Below are 22210 nucleotides of genomic sequence, written 5' to 3' on the forward strand. Positions count from 1 at the left end.
GTGTGATATTTCTTCAAATTACAATTTGTGTTTATAGTTTCTATACTTATGTTGTCAATGTAAACTTGTGTATGTGATCAAATTAGCCTCTATTTGATGATGTTATTTTGTTATTAAGGTTTATTGAATAAATGTTGAACGAATTAAATTTGAAATCCTAAAGAATCTCTACAGCTCTTGGGTTTTTCACACTTAAGTCTTCGAGTTTTTTAGCTGAGTCCTGAGTCCCGATCCAAGTACCCTTGCCAAGTCCAAGTCTTGTAATGAAGGTTAGAACTCTTCAATATGTATGGCTTGAGCTTTCATTAACTTGCAATTATATATATATATATATTTTCTATTTAATATAAAGCAATAATATAATTTTATTAGAGTTTTAGGACACTAGGTCCATAAAAAACTAAATATCGATATAACTATCCATCCCAAGAGTTTATATCAGTTTTACAAATTATTAGAGTTACAAACAAGAACTATATCATCACTATCTTTAAAACTTAAAGTACCATCCCTTGTTAGTGGTAGGTGGCAATCCCACCACAAGTTTATTGAAAATGCCAACTTCTAGATTTTCTTCAGTTGTGACATTTGGTACAATCCTTGGTCTACTAGGATAAATTGGATTCTCTGCAGTGTACTTAACAAATGGTAGAAGGGGGTGTGTAGTCCTTTTTGGTGGTTGTTCAGTGTGCAGTTGAGTTGTGTCCTGATTGTTCACAGTGGATTCTCATGCACCTATTGGGTTCTGTTTGTTGCCATCATGGGAAGTCTTCCACTTACGATTCCTCTTGAGTTGTTGAATGACTTCGATAAGGGTGATGTTGAAGTCATCCTGTTGTTTAAGAGTGGTATAGCCATAGGCAATCTTCATTTTGTTCACTTCCACTTTTCCTTCTTTCAACAATTCGATAAATTTGTGTTCTTTCAACTTCAAAATGTCAGTGACCTGTAAGGCAATGTTAGAAAATTTGAGTCTCCTCAGAGATTCAGTAAGATATTTAGCCTTCCTATTGAATATATCGTCATTCCTATATTTCCACATAATCCATAGCAATAAAGAAGAAAGAATGCACCTAAAGATATTACAAGCTTTATTGTTACTGTGAATACATCCATAAATCATAGTCTCAACTTGGAAATTATATTTTAGCATCAATGTTTCGGATCACACTACGTGATGCATCATCGGGATTAAAGAGTGCAGGATTTGAAGTAGCATCAACGTTTCGGATCACACTACGTGATCTTTTTTTTGCTACTTCAAATCCTGCACTCTTTCATCCTGATGGTGGTTCATGTAGTGTGATTCAGAACGTTGATGCTAAAAAATACACATGATTGAATCCAGAAGGGAACTTCATATTTTACAATGGATTGTGGAAATATGATATTATTGGTTGGAAATTACTGTCAAGATCAAGGCCAAATGTTCCCTAGACCTCTTTAGCAAAAATACAATCAAAGAACACATGCTTGATTGATTCACAACATTTATAGACTAAGCGTAAGTTAGGTTCACCATTGGGTTTCTCAAAGGGAAGTTATGCAGCAAGAGGTGCCAAAGGAAACATTGGATTTTGGGTTCTATTGGTTTGTGCTACAATTTCAGTATATGTTTACTCTAGGTTTGCTGCTCCATATTGAGGTTCCATTTGCTATTGAGATGATGAAAGATGTCTAGTTTGTGGGTAAGGAGGGAGTAGAGAGGGTATTGTCCTTGATCTTGTGCAAGGGGCAATAATCAGTACAAGAAAGAGCAGAGGAGCACGTGGAGGACATACAACAGGTTCTGGGGAGTTGAGGGCTGAGCAAGTATCTGTCAAGGTGGTGTATGTTCTCCATTGAGTGCAGGGGATATCAAATTTGGTAGAGAGGGCTTGCCAACTGATAAGAGACCCATTGATGATATACCCTTTCCAACCCATCTCTTAGCAGAGCATCCTCGGAGGAGGGCAGTGGTTTGGAGGAACAAGAGAGCTTCCACCAAATGGATCAAGCACCATAGATGTTATTATTCTGTTTAGTTAGACCATTGCTCATCACTAAATAATTGATTAATTTCCACACCTTATAAATGGTTTTGAAAACAATTGATCCCTCTAATACTGACTCCATTTGGAATGATTAACAAGTCATTCAATGAAATTCCCTTCCAGTCCCTTGCTTTAGATGTTACAATTCTCAATATTTTATTTCTGATAAATATTTGCTAGGGTTCATTACCTTGAGTAGCTTTGACCACCTATTAAGTAGCAAGTGGAATGCCTTGCAATCTCAAATGCTTCCAACCTATACATAGTTCTTTACTCCTTGCACATGATTCCCAATTCACTACATGAGATTTTTGCTTCCTCTACCATCAAATCACAAAAAGTCTCTGATTGATTTTTGAATGTAGTTGATTTTTCCATAGTCGATTAGCCAAGTCAATGAATAGTAGATTGAGTATGAATAAAAAATCTTTTGACAAACTTGTATGAAGAAAGAGCATTATCCAACCTTTCGTTGAACAAATTTTCCATGCCTAGGGCCTTGGAGGATTTGTTCTTGACTTGATAGTACCACAAATTAGGGGGTGGTGGCAGGGATAACCACTATTGAGAATCCACTGTCATTCAACAAAACCTTTATGAGATTCCTTAATACTTTCACCAATCTCTTTAGGAAGGGAATCCACTTCTGTGATGTCATCAGAGCGAGATTCCTTGTTATCTCCTATGAGGTCAAAAATAGGTTCTTCAGGGCTTGTAAGAGGTTTCTCAATTGGTTCTGAAGGTTGGGTGATGTTCCCAACCTTGTAACCTTGGATGGAGGAAATGAGGTGCTTGTTAGAGTCCACCTAAGAGGGATCGTTTATCTTGATTAGTTCAACCTTCTTATTAATCCTATCAAGGGCAATCTGCTGAGCATTTTGCACTCTGTGCTTAGGTTTTTGGGGGTTGAGGTTTAACCCAAAATCAATAGAGCCGGGTGGGGGAAGACTTTTCAATTGGTCTTGAATAGGGGGGCAGGGGTGGCATCGAACTAGGAGAGGTGAAGTGAATCTTGAGGGCATTTGCAGGGGAAGATGAAGTAATAGGGGTAGGGGTTTGATGGTTGTCGTCGGGGGGGGGGGGGACAATATCACCAATCAAATTCTTGCCATTAGGGCCAAAAAGATCAATGTTTTTCAATTTAGGCAGCACTGGGGGTCTCTTTTTCATAATTGGGCAATTAATCCTTTTGTGATCTTCCCTTCTACATAGATAGCATGCATTGAAGCCACCCATAAAGGTTAGGGGACAACAAATTGGATTGTCTTTAAGGCCGAACCATATATTCTTAGGGATATCCACACTAGGATAAATAGAAACCAAAACCCTTGCATCGGTGTTCGATATCAAAGTGTGAGCATTGTCAATTCTCAAAGCTTTCCCAATGGGTTCCAAAACACGTGGAAGAAGATTCCATAGAAATGGCTGAAGATTAATTATAGTAAGCCATCTAGGGCTCGATAGAGCAATAACCTCATTATTAAGCACATTCATAGACTAGGGGAGGGCACAAAATTCTCAACGACCCACTTTTAAGAATTGCTTATCAAAAACCGATTTTTTAGATTTAGGTTTAACAAAAAATATCAAAAAAACCCTTTTTGTAACATGTGACAATAAGTAAAATGATGATCATTTTTTGTTCCCAAACATTATGAACCTATTCATTGAGGTAGTTACGCGAGGGCAGATTAGAAATATCCACAACAACAAAAAAGATTGTAGAATCCCTAAGTTTGCATATCTCCTTCTCTATGGCTACAAACATTTCGGGGTTAGGTTTGATGATAATATTAGAGGATGATGACATCTTACCTCCACCTTTTGTAGCGAGTCACACTACATTCCTTTTTGCTTCACTCCTGATGAACATGGGGCCTTTCGGGATCTCATATCTTCCTTTGACAACCTGTTTGAATGACTTTCCAAACTTTTCCTTTTCCATTGGCAATGCTATATGTGGACGGTTTTGGCTTAGGGTTTGTAGGAATGCCTTTCTCCTTTCCATAGACTAAGTTTCTCGATCACATTTGTGAGGGAAGATGAACCTAAAGATGAAAGGGTACTTGGTGGTCTCCAATTGTTTATTGGGGACATCATACTTATTTGTTGTCGAAGAGGTGGCTCGCAGTAAATGCCTATTAGAATGACATCTTACTTGCAGAAAACCATTCTTTCCAACATGATTTCACTTTGGATTTGTATTATATTATATTTTGCTATTATTTATTTATATTTTAATAACAAATTATTTTTATTTTACTAAATCCTATTTCACAAAGAGGACTTTACAACATTCCAAATTATTTCTAGGAAATGCAATGAAAAGAACTATTGCTAATATTTGGCATCACATTCATATGAAGATGAGATGAATAGGAATGAGTGACCTCTATACTCGTTGATGATCATGGTTCTTTTTGAGGGTTGTTCAATCATATTGAATGATTTATATTTTTAGATTTTGAAGACAATGCAAAAGGGGTTGTAGAGTTAAGAACAAGAAAAAAAAGGGTTGCAAACCATTAGTGTTTTGCTTACAACAAAAGTTTGAAGGCATTTTGTATTGTAATGTTATAGTTTTTATTTCAAAAGTGCAATACAATATATTGTAATCTTGGAAGAATAAAGTTAAATGTGTAGATCTATGTTACACGGGGATACCTTTTTTTGTCCCCAGTCGATTTGTTTCTATCCCCAAAATGTTTTGGTGATAGCGAGACAAATAGAGGGTGTCCCCTAACCGTCCCCGATTTTTTGACTTTTGGGATGGTTAGCCTATTATACAAGTAATTGGTAAATTATTAGATGTATTAACAATGAGAAAAGACACTCGATAAATAAGTTTACATTATTTACAAAATCAACAAGTTTCTAAAAAGAAACTGCAGATAAGATCAAAGATGATCTTATCACCGATAATAACAATAAAGCACATTATTGAGCATTAAATAAATAATAAAATATTATTTTAATGCCTCCCCTTAATGCTCAATCTATTAACAACACCAATAGAGCCCTTGAATTTTACAAACTTATTTGGATTGAGGGGATTGGTGAGGATATCTGCTGTCTAATCTGTTGTTGAAACATACAACAACTGAATGGATCTGCCTTCAACAAGCTGCCGAGTGAAGTGACAATGAGTGTCCACATGCTTGGTTCTTTCATGGAAGATTAGATTCTTGGCAAGTTTGAGAACTCCGTGATTATCACAAAGTAGAGGAGTCGGTCCTGCTTGAGATATCTACATATCCGCAAGCATCTGTCGAAGCCAAACTGTCTCACAAGCTGCCTTAACAACTCCACAATACTCTACTTTTGTCGAGGAGAGAGCCACGACACGATGCGTCTTACTAGTCCATGTGACTACACTAGATCCCAAATTGAACACATACCCGAATGTTGATTTTCTGTCATCAAATGAACCTACCCAATTTGAATCTGTGTGACCAAGAAGTCTAGGATCTTGACTCTGAGTGTACAAGAGTCCAAAACTAGAAGTGCCCTTCACATAGCACAACACACGCTTTGTTGCTGTTCAATGATCAGCCTTGGGGGTTGTTATGAAGATTGAAATGTAGCTCATTGCAAAATTGAGGTCAGTTCTAGTGGTAGTGAGATAGATGAGACTACCCACTAGTTGCCTAAACAAAGACTCATCCACTACAGGTGAATCAAACGTAGTTGACAACTTAAGCCCTTTTTCCATGGGTGTGGAGGTAGGCTTGCAATGCTGCATTTGGAATTTATTTAGAAGACTTTGAGCAGACTTGGACTGGGAAATGAAGATACTGCTCTCTGTCTGCCATACCTCAACTCCTAAACAATAATGGAGAGGTCCCAAATCTGTCATGTTCAATGAGCTGCACAAACTCTGCTTGAGCTCACCAATCAATTGTTTTGAGCTGCCAGTGATGATCAAGTCATCAACATAGACAAAAACCAGCTGAATCTCATTACCAATCTGTTTGACATACAAATTAGGATTAGATGGACACCTTTGATAGCCATGATCTGTGAGGTACTTATCAATCTTGATGTACCAAGCCCAAGGAGCCTGTTTTAGGCCATAAAGTGCTTTCACTAGTCTGCTCACCTTGTGTTCTTAACCAGCAACCTTGAACCCATATAGACTTCTTCCTTCAACTCACCATTGAGAATAGGACTCTTAACATCCATTTGATGAACTTTCCAACCAAATTGGGCTGCTAAGGCAAGGACAAGCCGAATAGTACCCATCTTGGTTGTATGAGCAAAAGTCTCCTCATAGTCAATGCCTTCCTTCTGTGATAACCCCTAGCAACAGATGAGCCTTATACTTGTCAAGGGTTCCATCAGCTTTGTATTTCACCTTATACATCCATTTGCAGCTAATGGGCTTCTTTCCTAAAGGAAGCTTAGAAAGGGCCCAAGTGTGATTCTTTTGAAGACATTGAAATTTGGCTTCCATAGCCTTTTCCCACTCAAGAATCCTTTTAGCCTCTGAATATGTAAGGCTCATAAACATTGTGAATGTTGGCCATGAGAGCAAAATTAACTGCATGCTGCTGTTTGCTCTTGTTTTTGGACGATCTATCCTCAACGAGGTCAGCATGATGAGGATCACCAATAGTCTTAGCCCACCATTTAGGGCGGAGAGTAGAAGAACCGATATCATATGTAGGAGCTAGAATTGGTATGGGATCCGGAATAGGTTCAACATGTTGAAGATTACCATCATTCGGAGGAAACTTAGGTTGAGCATCTTCAAACTCAGAAGTTGCATCATCCCTCCCATTAGGTAGACCTAGCGGAAGACAAACACCCACATCAAAAGCCTTCAAAGGCTGATCCTCAAATTCTGCACAGATGACAATGGGTGAAAAGGTCCACATGTTTCATCAAAGATAAACATCCCTGCTGAAGACAAGGTGATCAGTTTCTATATCTATCAATCGGTAAACCTTATGGTTATCACTGTAACCTGTGAAGATAAGCTTTTGACTCTTGGAATCCAACTTGGAGCGCTTAGCATCTAGAATCCATACATAAGCTAAAGAGCCAAAGATTTTGAGATGACTGATCTTAGGTTAGTGACTAGTCCAAGCTTCTTCAAGAGTCTTTCCCTTAACAACTTGTGTAGGGGACCTATTAAGGGGAGATATTGCAGTGAAAACTGCTTCTGCGTAAAACTTATTAGGGACACTCTTGTGTTGTAACATGGAACATGCCATCTCATCAATAGTATGATTGCCCCACTCTACAACACCGTTTTGCTAAGGAGTGTGGGGTGTAGTTAATTGACATTTTATACCATGTGTATCACAAAATTTGGAGAATGCAGTAAAACAAAATTCCCTTTGTCATCTGACCAAAGAGTGATTATACAACCAAACTCTTTTTCTATCAAGGCCTTAAACTTTTGAAATACAATAAAAGCATCTGATTTCTATCTAAGAAACTACACCTACATTTTACGATTGAAATCATCAACAAAAAGCAAGAAATACCTGCAACCAGTAACAGAAGGTACCCAAACATTGAGGAATATGAGATCCCCCTTACCAAAATGTACTTGAATAGTGCCCTTACCGACAACTATGTATTCTTCGCCTCCAAAAACAATTGGGTCAGTGAACAGGGAGAAGTTTGTGAACTAATCGCGCTGATTAGTAAAGTGATGCGAAACACCTGAGTTAATGTACCAGGCAAAAGACTTCATAGGATATGCAGGATGTTTAGCCATGAAGGCATAAAAGGCAAATTCTTTCTGCTCAGTGTGCTCAGCTATTGCCTTCCAACATGATGTTGGTCAACGAAGCCATCCTCATAGTTTTTGAGACACGAAAAACCATGGACTATGAAGATGTTGTTTGCAGGAAATTCCATGCATGAATTTCAATGCGCTGAGACATGCACTGATTTCAAAACTAATGGCACAAAAACCAAGGCACAAATTTCGAAACAATTTTGAAGACCTAAAAATCCAATGAAGACCCATAGGAGTTCTCAGAAAATCGAAAAGGAATCTGAAATCAGAATGAAATTCCGATGACATGGAAATCAAGGCATGAAAAATGAGGTACCCAAAAAATTCTAATGATGACCTAGATGAGATCTTGAAAAACCTTTCAAGAATATGCAATTAGTTTTTTGAAACGACAAATAATCTGAGGGTTTCGAAACCCTAGCTGTTTTTGGGAAAAAACCAAAAGAATTGCAGATATCTGTAAAAATATGGTGGATGATTACAGATAGAAGGTTGAAGAAGCAGAAAAAGTGGTAGAATCACGTGAAAGCAAGAAATGGCTTCAGAATCAGTCTTTTTTATTAGATTTCTGCAAAAAACTGAACCCAAAAATTAGCGTGCATACAGATAGGGACGTATACAGATAGAGACGCAGAATTGCAGAAGGCCGGACAAAACAACCACAAATGCTACTGATTCTCACACATACCCAGCGATAATAATGCTAATACCTTAGAGATTTGACTAGCTACAATAAAATGACAAGATATATGGCTGTTTGAACCAAAAAGTGGTTGAAAAACGAGGCTAAAAAATCCTGTTGCCGTTTGATGTGCAGAAAAACGAGGCTAAAAAATGGTGTCGCACAGTCTGAAGAATGGTCATGGAGAAGCAAAAACGACCACAAATTGGTCAAGAAACACGAGCCAAAAAATGAAAATGAGAGAAAAACTTAAACATGTTCCAAAACTATGGTGTGATTTTCAGAGATGAAAATAGCCAGGAAAAACCCTAGTTAGGTTGCAATGATTTTCTGAAAACAAATCCCTACAATCCAATTTCGAAGAATGCAATGTTTTTTAAAAATTCATTTCGAATTTTTGTTTGATTTTTTTTTGATAAAGTTCTATGGCTGTAATTGTACAGATCTGCAGATTTAGATGTCAAGAATTCTGAGTTTAAGATAAAACTAGGTGAACATCAACCCTGATTTCAAATACTAATGTGCAGGTCTGAATATGCGAATTCTGAGATGACTGTATTATTGAGATAATCTTAAACTGGAGTGTGAAATTGATACAAGGAACCCGATAGGATATATATGCTTTTAGTCCAGACTGTATGTTTTTTTTGTGTATCCTAAAACTACATATATTACCTGTCTAAATATCCTTATTGAAGGGTATGTTCTTAAGAGACATGACCCTTTGAAATGCATCCATTATTAAGAGTCTCTAAGTCGGCGACTTTGGAATAGTAATAAGGCTTAACTAATAATTAATTACAAGTCAAACTAACAAATTCCAACCTGATTGCCGGCACCTCTATAGAGACCATAAATAATATGCAATGTCATTCTTTAGAGAATATTTAGCAAGAAGAGTGAGGTACGATTCTGTACCCATAGACCTGTAGAATATTCAGGTTACTTTCTTAACAGTAATACCATATTATGCAAGTAATTGGTAAGTTATTTGATGTATTAACAATGAGCAAAGACACTCAATAAATAAGTTTACAATATTTACAAAATAAGAAAGTTCCGAACAAGAAACTGCAGATAAGATCTGTGATGGTCTTATCAACTATAAATACAACAAAGCACATTGTTGAGCATTAAATAAATAACAAAACATTATTTTAATATAGGTATCCTCAAAACAACTAGGGGATGTCTAAAATGTCCCCGAAACGAAAAAGTGCCCCCTTACACATTTGGATGTTTTTTAGCATGAAAAACATAAAAAGCACACTTTTTTTGAAAATTTCTTTTTGCCAAAGTGGCAATGTGGGGGCCCACAAGGTTCAAGTTTGTGTTTGTGGACAATAGAATTCAAACGAAGGAGGTGCAACGAGGACTGGTCTGGCTACCATTGGATGATCCACTTCTGCCAAAGGGAGATGGCGACTAAGATGATTCTGAGGTTTTGGGTATTGATAGCTATGATGAGGCATAGTTTCATATGTTGTGTTTGTAGCCTGCTGTATTTTGATATTTGAGACATTTTGATTTGTATATTTATTTTAATAGACCATGGTTTTGATGTTTGATACTATTGTTATAATACTGTTGTACTGATTTATACTGCTGCTATTTTCATTTATGTTGTTATACTTATGTTGTAACTTGTGAATCGGCTATTTGTTTTCATATTATCGTGTTGTTTCCAATTATTGATATCTCTCTCTCTCTCTCTCTTTCCCTATCTCTATCTATAATACCTTAATATAATCTTGAAAAATTTAAACACACACAGAGACACATTATAAAAATTTGTATACTGCTGTACCCCACTGTCTCCTATTTTTCGGCTCTTCAGGGTTTGTCCTGGGAATGGGTTCCCTGCCGTTCCCCTGTCCCTGTCCCCAAAGCACCACGGTACATAGGTGCAGATCCTTTCATCCAACATCCTTTTATTGTCTCCATGAGTATTCTGCTCGTTTCAAGAGGTCTCATTGGACTTCTTGATCATATTTGGTGATTTTAGTAATAGTTCTGATTAGTTTGTCATTTGGACAGTGGGAAAATCCTTTATTGTCTTTTAGAAGGTATTTTTGTTTTCTCATCCATCCTGATCAAGAAAATCATGTTCTTCAGAAAGAGTGTAGAACTCTTGTCAGACGTTTTATGTAGCCCTTTCAAATATTCCCAGATTTTAGCAGCTGTCTTGCCTGAGGCATTTGATCCTAGATGACTGAGTATTGAATGAGCATCATAGTTTCCCGATTCCACTGATCAAGTTTATCCTGATCTTGACCCACCTTTGTAGGTTACAGACTTGCCCTTAATGATCTGGTCAAGGCACTAATATCAAAAAATGGTCATCGTCTGCTGCTTCCAGGTATTGTAGTGGTGACTGTTGAACTTTTGATTGTTTTCCAACATTATGTTACTCAAAGAAGCCATCTTTTATGCTGTTTTGAGACACAGAGAATAAGATGAAATTGAAGAGGATTAATCTCAATTCAAAGCCTGAGGCATGGATCCCAATGCTAAAAAACAAAGGTTCAAAATATAGGCACAAATTCCAAGACAAAGCCAATGTCTGCAACACAAATCCCAATCCAGGAAAACTAGGTCAAAATGTCTCTGAAAACCAAATTGTAAACTGCCAAAAAATGGTTTAGAAAGCATAGCTGCATTCAAAAGACACCTGAAAAATATGCCGTAGCTGAACAGAAGCAGAGATTTTCAAAAGATGGGGAGTTCAGAAATAGTAGAGATTAGAGAAATTGAAACCAGACCAGCCAGATGGAAACATCTAGATAGCTAGAACTTGTAGGTCTTTCGCATTTTAAGATATCTGAAAACAACTACAATGATTTGAGCAGAAACACAGCCAGAACATTAGAAAGCCTTGTTGCAAAAAGTGGGCTGAAGCTATGAGCAGAGGTCAAAGATGAGAGAAAATGCGAACAGATGAGACCACGAAAAAGAATCCAGGAAGTCTGCAAGGCATGAAATCGTAACAGAAGGTCATGCGTGATAAAACTGAGAAAAAACGCTGGCGAATGAAAACCCTTGGGTTTCAACAAGACAGAAAACGGCGAGACGCAGGCTTTTGGAAGGGTTCTTTATGCCAAGCAAGGTGGCACAAGGAAAATACATACTAATTGTATGATGGAGTCATCATGTTAGTCCTAGAAAAGAGCGGAGCTACAGCACACCAATGATTAGGTTCTAGCTCACAATTGCATCCTCTCGTGAACACAACAGTCCCTGCTGGACTAGGGTTAACTTGGGATGCTCCATCAAAGTTAAGTCTGAGGAAATCTGAAGAGTTAATCCAAGCCATATTATTTCCCACTTGCTGTTTATCTCTTACCTCTTCAATGGGTTTTTTTTAAGAACACACCGGGATGAACTCTAGCTGATGAGTTGTTTTGTTGATCGAATGGAAAACATTAGATATATTTTATGCACAGATGGATAGGATTTTTTTTTCACTCGCTTAATGACCTGGCAAGGAAGAACCTTATCACTATCATCAGATGAAAAGAGAGAATCTTCTGTGAAGCATCTAATATTCTTGAATGTTTTCAGCAGAACTAATTTACTTTGGATATGTTTCCTAAAAATATAAATTGTGTGTTTACTTTCAGGTGACAATATAATCTGTTTGTCTGTGTTTATTTCATGTTATCAACCTTTGAGCAGTATTAGCACTGCTTAATTGGTTACAATTCTTTTTCAATACGTTGTTCATTCTTTGTTACTTCCCTATTATGCAATTGCAGAATTTATCTATTGGAATGAAGCTTTGGGGAGTCATCACAGATGTAAATGCAAAGGACCTGATTGTAAGCCTACCTGGTGGATTACGCGGCATTGTAACAACAGAGGAAGCATCCGATCTTTTATTTGAGTTGCATCGAATCACAGAAAATGACAATCAAGATGATGTAAGAAAGAAATCTTTGCATGGAAAAGAATCTAAAAATGTAAGCTCTAATGGCTGTTATGTCTTTGCTGTTGTTCTGTTATTTTCTGCAACGTTTATGCTTCTAACCTTTGCTTCTGTAGTCACTGAGAAACTAGAGAGGCAAGAGATATTTAATTCTAATGCATCGTTATTTTTCACTATCTCTTATTTCACTCGTACAAAATATTCTTTGCATTTCTTTAGTCATTTCTCTATCATTCTGGTAAGTTTTTTTTCTCTGACATGATATTGTTATGTACTTATTGGCAGAGATTTGAGACATCGGTTTTAGCAGATATTTTTTCAGTAGGGCAGCTTGTTCCCTGTGTTGTTTTCAAATTGGAACATGTGAAGGAGGGTGCATTGGAAAGGAGTAAGAAAAAAATCTGGCTGTCGTTGAGACTCAGTCTACTCCATAAAGGTCTCACAATTGATTCTGTTCAAGATGAAATGGTATGTAGTCTATTTTCACACAGTGGTCAATAAGACAAAACAGTTTGTAAATTGTTATACACGATTAGATGTGTAAGATACAAGTTTTGTAATCCCATACCCACTTTTTCGGGTTGAAACACTTTTCTGGAGGAAAAGGCACACAATTATATGTACTATTAATGCAACTATCCTTGCTGTGATGGGAAACATTGCATGATGGGAGTATTTGAACGAAACAATCTTCTATATAAAATTTTCTGAGAATTATCTTCTTTGATTGTTATTGTTTGACAATAATGTAATCTGTGCCTTAAATTAAAGGCACTGGATTGCTAACTCTTAAGCTATAATGTGAAAAACTTATTGACTGGATATTCTGAATCTTATTATTACCGTGGCAAAATTCTTAGCGGAAATCTGCCAGATTTCCAATTAATTAATGGATACCAGTATACATAAGTGGACATTTGATGACAGCACCAATATTTTTTGTAATTTATCTTTTTTTTTCTAAGACCTCAATAAGCAGACAAGAAAATATTGCCGTGTTGAAATTCGTCTTGTGTTGGTGGTGCATGAGGTAAAGAGAAATCTGGCCAAAATGAGATTCAGGTTGTGACTGTAAGTCTTTGGTTTTATAATTAGAAATGACTATGCATACTTGTTGCATTAATTAAACTCATGACATTACAAAATTCAACCTAAGCATTTTGAGCATATGCACTTTTTATTGTTTGATGCTGGTAGCAGAAACTGTTGCTAGATCTGTCTAAAATGACAAGCCTTTGTGTATGTTCTGAAGAGTAATATATATGTACTGTATTCCAGCTCAGGAATTTTCAAAGACATAATTATCCTCTTATGTAGTGGGAAGAACCTATTCAACTGCATGGTATATCATAGCATTTATTATATCGTTTGTTGGGCCTATCCTGCTTGTTAGACTAACAATTTACTGATTTATTGCCCTGAGCACCATTAAGTTACAATGTGAGCTAGTGAAAAATAATGCTGATGCAATTTTCAAGTGCTAAATTTGATTGATTCTAGTTCCTGGACACTTCAATTTATGTAGACAATTGATATTTTCTATTTTAGAATGGTAATATGTCAAATATGATATTCTAGTCAGCAATTTAAAAAACTATTATCCAATTGCCAGTGAGCACTAAATGTATATTGTTTAAGGTGAGAGGCTCATGCATAATAACTTAGGCATCTTGTGGTTTGGTTGAAGCAACTTTACATTTCGGAGAAGTGGCCAAAGGAAGTACTTTGATATGTGATTATTGTTGAGGTTGGTCCCATTTTTGTAAGTTTGTACTCTATGCGAAGTGTATCACAAAACACGAGATTGCAATGATGTGCAACCAAAGTGTATGTGCAACAGTAAAAAAATATTGACTTAACCAAATGTAAAGAACACGGGATCTTTTGAAACATGTATTACTCTTTCAAGTTTGGAAGTATATGGAGGAAAATGTTCTTAAAATGTTTTGAAGGGGAGTTCTATAGTGATTTTGGAGATTTGATGGATACTAAATGATAGGGACGAACTGTACTTTATAATGAATGGATGTAATGTCCCCAAATTATGAGTATTCAAATTTATCCTGGGTTACAATCTCTCTTATCTGAAACAAGTAGGGTTTAGAGATACCTTTCAGTTTGATTGAAGACTTGCAACATAATTAGGGTTTATCTATAATCATAATTGATAGTTAGATTCCTCTAACTAGAAACACCATATAGATAAAATCAATAGATTTCCGCATCCCCCTTGGTCTCCTAAGGCTCGTTCCATATATATGAGGTGGACTACCTAGTGTGAGGTCCTATCACCATTCTCCTTATCTAACCATTTCTAACTTGGTTTCAAATGATTGAAAATCAATTCTCCATGGTAGAGATGTGAGTAATAGGGTGCCTTGAAAGTCGATCCTTCTCAAGCCCAAAGGCAGTCCAGTTGTCCCCTTTGGGCCCCATGGGTACTCCCTAGTCAAACCATGAGGTGGCATGCTTGGAAAGGTGACCTCATCACTGTTCTCCCAATTATGATTACTTCACTTTCCTTACGAGGGTTAATTATAGCATTTTGGAAATATACACAAGGTCTTATACAATACATTCTATATTAAGTCATTACACCAGCAAATACCTATAATTACTACTTAAGGTGATGATGAAATTCGTATTAGATCACTGACATATAAATGTATATAAGAAATGTGTGTGTGTGTGTGTGTATAATCACCCATTATTTTGTAGATCTCTTTAATACACAGAGTCCAAACAATAATAATTACAGAAATACTTGCTATCCATATTTGTATCATATGATACTTATACCAAGATATTGATATTCTGAAGTTATTGTTTCTCGTTTCCTTTTTATATCTCCTAGCTGATGATGACTGAATGTGTTTGAGGCTTCATTCATGCTAAAATCCATTAATGACAAGTTATATCTTTCACATTCACATCTCTTCAAGGTTAAATCAGTGTATTATACCAATAACACTCTTAGTGATCACTGATAATTATAGTTGGGAACTAATCTTCTTCAAGGGTGGCGTCTCTTGGTAATTTCACTTTAAGAGTTCATCGTTGTCACTAACCTTATAACTGGCAGGTCTTCTCATAAGTAATGACAATATTTGATTATCATAATAGCTGTCTAATTGACTCTTAATGTTGATTAGATTTGTTCAGTTAGTCTAATTGATATTCTTTTTCTATTGTTTATAACATAGTTGGAGCAATAATAATTAATTTCCTCATCACATGTTGTTATGATCGGTGAACATGACTTATTGATTGATTAGTAACTTCCTTTCTTTTTTGATATTGCTGATTGCCACTCAAGTTGCTGTAATATACAAGTCGATGTTTCCACTTAGTGGATGCTTGATGACACCTCCTTCTACTGTGAATGCCTTAATCAATTACTTGTATGAATTTTTGACACTTTTTGCTTGCTATTGATGTTTATCTAATACTTGCTGCATACTAATCTTAATCACTGTTTATTAATATGTCCATGCTGTTTGTGAATCTATCCTTGACAATTTCTTGATAGGAAACTAAATGCAATATGAGCTTAATGAATCTCGTTATTGTTAGCTGTAGGTTAACACATCCATCAATAGGAGTCATGTTATTTTAGTTAATTATTGTGACCGCTAGAGCTAAGTGTTTGACTACTTATGAAATTGTAATTATTAGGTTTGACTTTTTTATTCGATCATGTTCCTTTCATTAAGAATGGGCTGTTGTTAATTGCTCTTTGAGTCTCTTAAACATTCTTTGCTTGATGTTTCATAGATGGTCAGGTTGCTGAAGTGTTGCCTAGACAAAACAAAGCTTCCTTGTAGACTAGTATTGACACAGGATAATAATGACTGTCTTATCTCTTCTACTGTCTATCGAGTATTTCTCAATTGACTTTACAAATCATAGTCAAGATATGCTTTGTCTCGAGGGTCTCAATGAGGCTCAATAGTGGTATGAAGTTGCTTGTCATGATATTTGATGTCCTTTAACTGATATATCTTAGTCTTTAACTATCATTATTAACCTATCTAACATATTTGACTTCTTTACATAGTATCTTTTGATACATTTTTGCAATTTTGTCTCTTCAAGAGACTTCACAAAATTGAAATACTTGGCTTGATATGATAATTCGGGCTTCAAACAGGGGGAACATGACAATGGATGATGTGAAACCCTAATCATTCTCTTCTTCTATGTGGGATTAGTACCTTGTTTTACATATTAAAATTATATAATTCTCAAGGATAGAAGGCCACTATTCACATTTTAAAATATGAGCTCCGGAAAGACCTGGGTTATGGTCTTTAACTGTTTGAAGACCTTGACATATGTTATTCCAGGGCAAGGAGATTGGGATTTCATCTACTTACACTTATTTTGGTGTTAGATTCTCGGGACCCTTGTTTCAACATGAGATTGGTCATGCAGCCCTGGGCTAACAAAGGCTTAGGTTCCCTTGCTTTGCTTGAGAGACAATGTTTCTGATATCACTTCTAGGACACCACGTCCAAGATGACTCTTATAGATTCTCAAATCAAACTGACTATTCTTTATGGCTCTGTGATTTGGAAGCCCTCCCTCTTAGCTTTGGATTATGCTTTGGTTGAGCATGTTCAGACACATCTCCTTAGGCACATTATCAAGTGTCACCGAGCTACCCCTACAAGCATCATTTTGGTTGTGTTTGGGGCTCACCCCTTCAAACTCGGTGCTATCTTTGACCTGACCTAGTTTCTTCATCGGCTTTGGGGGTTCATTGACTCTTCGGAGGGACGACGCATATTCTTACTTGGCCTATTGTTCCTCGGAGGTAATCGTGACAACTAATCCCATTGGTTAGGCCTAGTGTTCGGTATGCTCAGGCCTCTGCCCTTTTAGGGTCAGTGGGCATTGATATTGACCGTCTCCCTCCCTTCTAGTACTCATTGCATGCTCTTGCTCATCTCCTCCATCCCCAACAGGAGTTGAATAGACACATCAAGGCTGACATCTACAAGAGGTATTTCCATATGACTTGGATTGACCCCCTAAGGGGCTCCATCCCAAGATTGCGTTCTATGTTGAGCAGTACATTCACATTCAGGATGGAATCATTGTACGTCCCTCATATGTTGAGCGACATTGAATTCATGCCTTATGCATCCCACTGGGTTCCTTCAGAGTGGGCTCCCATCAACTTCACATCTAGACCAACCACAAGATTGACAAAGAGGATCGAATGTGCCAACATAGCGGTAGGGGTGTGGTGGAGATGGAGTTACACTTTTTATTCCAATGCCCCATCTATTATGAGATTCACGAGAGGTTCCATTGTCTTTCTAGGGATTGTCAGTCCTTAGCTTCATTTTTCGGAGACATCAACTAACAACGTTTGGTGCTTTACCTCCTTGAGGCTACGTGTCTTCATGACCACACCTTTCAACTTCAGTCTTCCTTGAGACATGGTCTTGATCAGCTCATCACCTCCTTGAGGTTAGTCACTTCCGCTAGAGGCAATCAAGCGTTCGCTGACCTCCCATCCCACTTCTATTCAGACCAAATCAATGAGACGGTCTCAGAGCCCCTCTCGCCTCAGTGGACATCACAATCCACCCCTTTTAAATTTGCTTGTCCTCAAGCAAACTCAAAGCTGAATGCTATAAAATACTGTCACTCTCCCATGTAGCATCTTTAGTCAGCATGTCCTTCCACTTGATCAAACAGTCTTTGATAACACTTATCCATAGCGGATGCTCTTAGAGCTGCAATATGACCTCAGGTACTAACACCAACTTCTCCTCATTATCCAGGGATGGTAAAATTGTTGAAGGAACTAAATGTTGTCCTAAAGCCTTCTTGAGGCGCAATACATGAAATGCATTATGTATTTTATTGGCTATCAGTAACTTCAACTCATAAGCCACGTGGCCAACTCGTGTAACAATTTTGATCGACCCATTGTAACGTGGCTTGAGTTTCTTTACCCCTCTTTCCCAGAGTGGATTGCCAATAGGGTTGAAGCATAAAAACAACATATCACCAACCTCAAATGCTCTCTTGACCCTCATCTGATTAGAATACTACTTTTGTTGATTCTAGGCCTTCTTGTTGTTGCCACGGAGGACCCTCATAATATCCTAGTTTTCCTGTAATAGATCCCCAACACTAGGAGTAACAAGCTAATTTTCCCAACCATAAATAATTAAATATAAATGAAAGATACGTTACTTTCCATAATCATATGAAAGACAATTATAACAACTACTTTACATATTCAAAGGAAAGAGACTAACGATTACAATAGATTAAATGAATCCTAAATAATTGAAAGGCAAATAACTAATTAACTACTTGAATGATTATAAGAATATCAACTATCTTAACATATTTTCAATTGAACTTGCAAGTACATAAAAGTAAAAATACCAGATGAAAGAAGATAACTTGAATGCAGATCATAACTTCGTCTTGTGCAAGTCCTGGCATCCAGTCGAGAAGAGAAGCATTGTTAGAGGCTTAACCTCCCAACCGTGGACCCTAAATATCCCCACACAATCTCAACTGAGAAAGGCCCTTCTTGCGCGAGATTAGACATGGGACACCACTTGTCCTGCCACTTGAGCATCCTAGTGGTAGAGTGTCAGCTATTAGCCAGCTAGGCTATGGAGTCCTTTTCATTAGCCCATCTATTCGACTGCAAGCTATCCTGTTCTCTAGTGATCATAGTAGCATCACAAGCCACTGAACCTACTTTGGCTAGGGATTTACATGGACACTATGAGCACCGATCACGCACCGGTCGACTTGACAATAAGAACTATACTCTTTGATCACCATAAGCTGACTCGGTTTAATTTATTTGTTTGTCCATTTATTGTTTTGTTTACTACTGATTATTCATCTTTGACTTGTAGATGTTTCTCATAATCATTAATTATCAACCCACACCCTTCATCTCAGCCTTATTGGTCACCCTTGATGAATTCTAGTGTGGCTGTCCATGATTCTTGATTAAACTCTATTTACTACAAACATGTTTTCTCTGCATGTATGTAAGTACCGTGGGTAGCACTATACTAAGAAATGTCTACCATACCATTTATTTTAAAGGTAAAAATTATTCTTAGTTTTGATTTATGTTCAAGTAAATACATTTAGTATATTAAATGTGTTGACCTAGTTAGCTCATGGTGACCTCTTGGTATATCCTTGCTTGCCTAGTCTAGTTTTTCCCTTGACCATGGTGGTTTAGGACTTGTACCTGTTAGCCCAACGACAGGTGGTGCTCTCATGCCCAATTCCCTCCTTGACAATGCTTTCCCCCCTCGTTGCATTCCTGCAAAAGAAATTTACCGTGGCAACAACACATTTCTCATCATTTAACAAAATCAAAATTGCTATAACGAGTATTCCTATTAGCTATCCATTTCCAATTCATATAACATCATAACGATTAACCACTATTCCAAGTTCCCATGAATTTATAACGAATAACCAACACTTCCATTTCACATGAAACCATAATGATTAACTAATTTAACCAATCAGTTCAACTTCAAATGTAGACTCAATAGTTATAAAGAATATTTTATAAATAAGCAAAAATAGGGATGTAACACCAGGTACTCTTAATTACTCAATAACAAATCTAGGAAACCCAACGCATCATTAACGTACAAGGCAAAGCTCTCATCTATATAGACATCTAGTTAGTGGAATTATAACGGTATTCACACAGATGTAACTACTTCGCCCATGCCGTCTGTTGCCTTGAGGTATACTTCACTCGGGGTGAGCTTTGTCTGATAAGGTCTGAACAACTCATGCCAGAAATGCCCTATGAATCTACTGTCCCTATTTGTGACAATGGTCCGAGGTAATCCATGCAATCTATATACCTTGTGAAGGAAAAGATCAGCCACCTGTGAAGCTGAATATGTTGCAATTAGAAAGAAATGTGGATACTTGGTCAACTGATCGACCACCACAAAAATGCTCTCTCCCTTGAGCTTTAGGCAAGCACATGATAAATTCCATAGACAAACATTATCACTTCCTGTTAGGAATAGGAAGCGGCTGTAGTAAACGTGCAAGATAAATGTGCTTCTTGTTTTGCTGGTAAACATGGGACTCTCTGACGTATTGAAGAACATCATATTTGAGACCCTTCCAAGTGAATCTTGCCTGTACTTGTCTATAGGTTGTAAAATAATTGAGTGTCTTGCCATAGGTGAATCATAAAGAGTCCTCAATACAATGCTTTTCGCCCTTGACTCTGGAACGAAAAATACCTCTCTGTAAATGATAAGATCATTCACAATAGAGTATCTGTTGTCCTGCACTGCCCCCTCAATGATGCTAGAAGCCCATGGGTTATTTGCATATTGAGCAATGATCAAATACCTCTAGTCTTTTGAGATCTCTACCATACAACTCAAATGGGGCTGACAGGATAAAGCATCAGCAACAATGTTCTGGATCCCTTTAACATAAGAGATGTCAAAATTGTAACATCCAGTTTTCCTAGGTCTAAATTAACATCTAACATACTAAAAGAATTCAGTTATTACTTTGTTTCATAGGGAGATAGTTATATCATGCATGTTCATGTGAATAAGATTTACTGTTAAAATTAGTTAGAGAAAATTTCTTAACTAAAAACTTGAAATACCATCAAATGAAATTACTATAGAAATAGAAACCCACATACCTCAGAAAATTGAGACTGAAATCGAACTAGGGATGCTTCTGGAACCACCCGGGTTGGTCCACAAATACACTATAACAATTTCACATGATGACTAACATCTAAAAACCGCTATCTCAAAATCAAGTGATAATTACAATTAAATACCACTGTATCAATTAGGGCATCACATACCACTGTATCAATTAGGGGATCATTTACCATTGGTTCATTTAGGGCTTTGGTTACCACTATATCACTTAGGGCTTTCGATACCACGGATTCAATTAGGGCTTCCGATACCACTGATCCAATTAGGGCTTCCGAAACCACTGATTCAATTAGGGCTTCCAAAATTGTAATGGATACCCTAGAAACTGCTCTGATACTATTGTAATGGGCACCTTGGAAACGGCTTTGATACCACTGTAATGGGCACCTACCGTTTATAAATTCATGAAACACTTTGCAAGTAAGCTCTAATACCACTGTAATGGGCACCTACTAGTTATAACTTCGTGAAACACTTTGCAAGCAAGCTCTGATACCATTGTAATGGGCACCCTGGAAATGCCCAAAAACTGAACCAACTGCTGAAAGCGATTTTAATGTCTTTGCATAGATTTCAATCCACATAACATGAACAAGAAGGAATTTATGCAAATTGAAGATTGAACCGCTGCTGAAATAATATTAGTTCTCAAAATGATAAAATCAAATACATAGCAATGTATTCCAAAGGCCAAACCCCAAGGGAATGATGTCTAGAATGTTACAAGAGAGGATGAACGTCCTCTAATGCCAAGACCAAATCCCTAACTCACACCTCCAAGCTTTAATCAAATGCAATTCACCATCATCCGATGCTCAACAATGACTCTTCTACCTTTATTTATACTTTTCCTACACCCTTCTAGAAGGAAATCAAATATTAATTAATTGCAAGTACTAGAAGCTTCCTCCTTCCAATAATTAATGCATTCTTTAGAAACTCCTCCCTTGCAATACAATAATTAATTGTGCTTTTAGAAAATTAAATTACTAGAGGTTTCCCCCATTCCAATAATTAATACACACTTTAGAAGCTTCTCCCTACAATAATTAATTAAATTAATTAAATATAAAGTCACCTTTTAATTTTTAATTT

At 37.0% G+C, this 22210-nt stretch overlaps 1 protein-coding gene across 2 annotated transcripts in view; it reads left to right on the plus strand.

Moving 5' to 3' along the window:
* LOC149576190 (RIBOSOMAL RNA PROCESSING 5) overlaps positions 1 to 22210 on the plus strand; it is a 181269-nt gene that overhangs the window by 12731 nt on the left and 146328 nt on the right. The window contains exons 3-4 of one of the 2 annotated variants that reach the window (XM_089816614.1): positions 12223 to 12426; positions 12678 to 12860. In XM_089816614.1, the coding sequence (XP_089672740.1) occupies positions 12223 to 12426; positions 12678 to 12860 (387 nt within the window). The remainder of the gene's footprint in view (positions 1 to 12222; positions 12427 to 12677; positions 12861 to 22210) is intronic. The other variant, XM_089816615.1, reaches the window with a different exon arrangement.

Source organism: Cupressus sempervirens, chromosome 1, assembly GCF_028749045.1.
Source record: "Cupressus sempervirens isolate cs-2001-9-10 chromosome 1, ASM2874904v1, whole genome shotgun sequence".
In the NCBI taxonomy this organism is placed as follows: domain Eukaryota; kingdom Viridiplantae; phylum Streptophyta; class Pinopsida; order Cupressales; family Cupressaceae; genus Cupressus; species Cupressus sempervirens.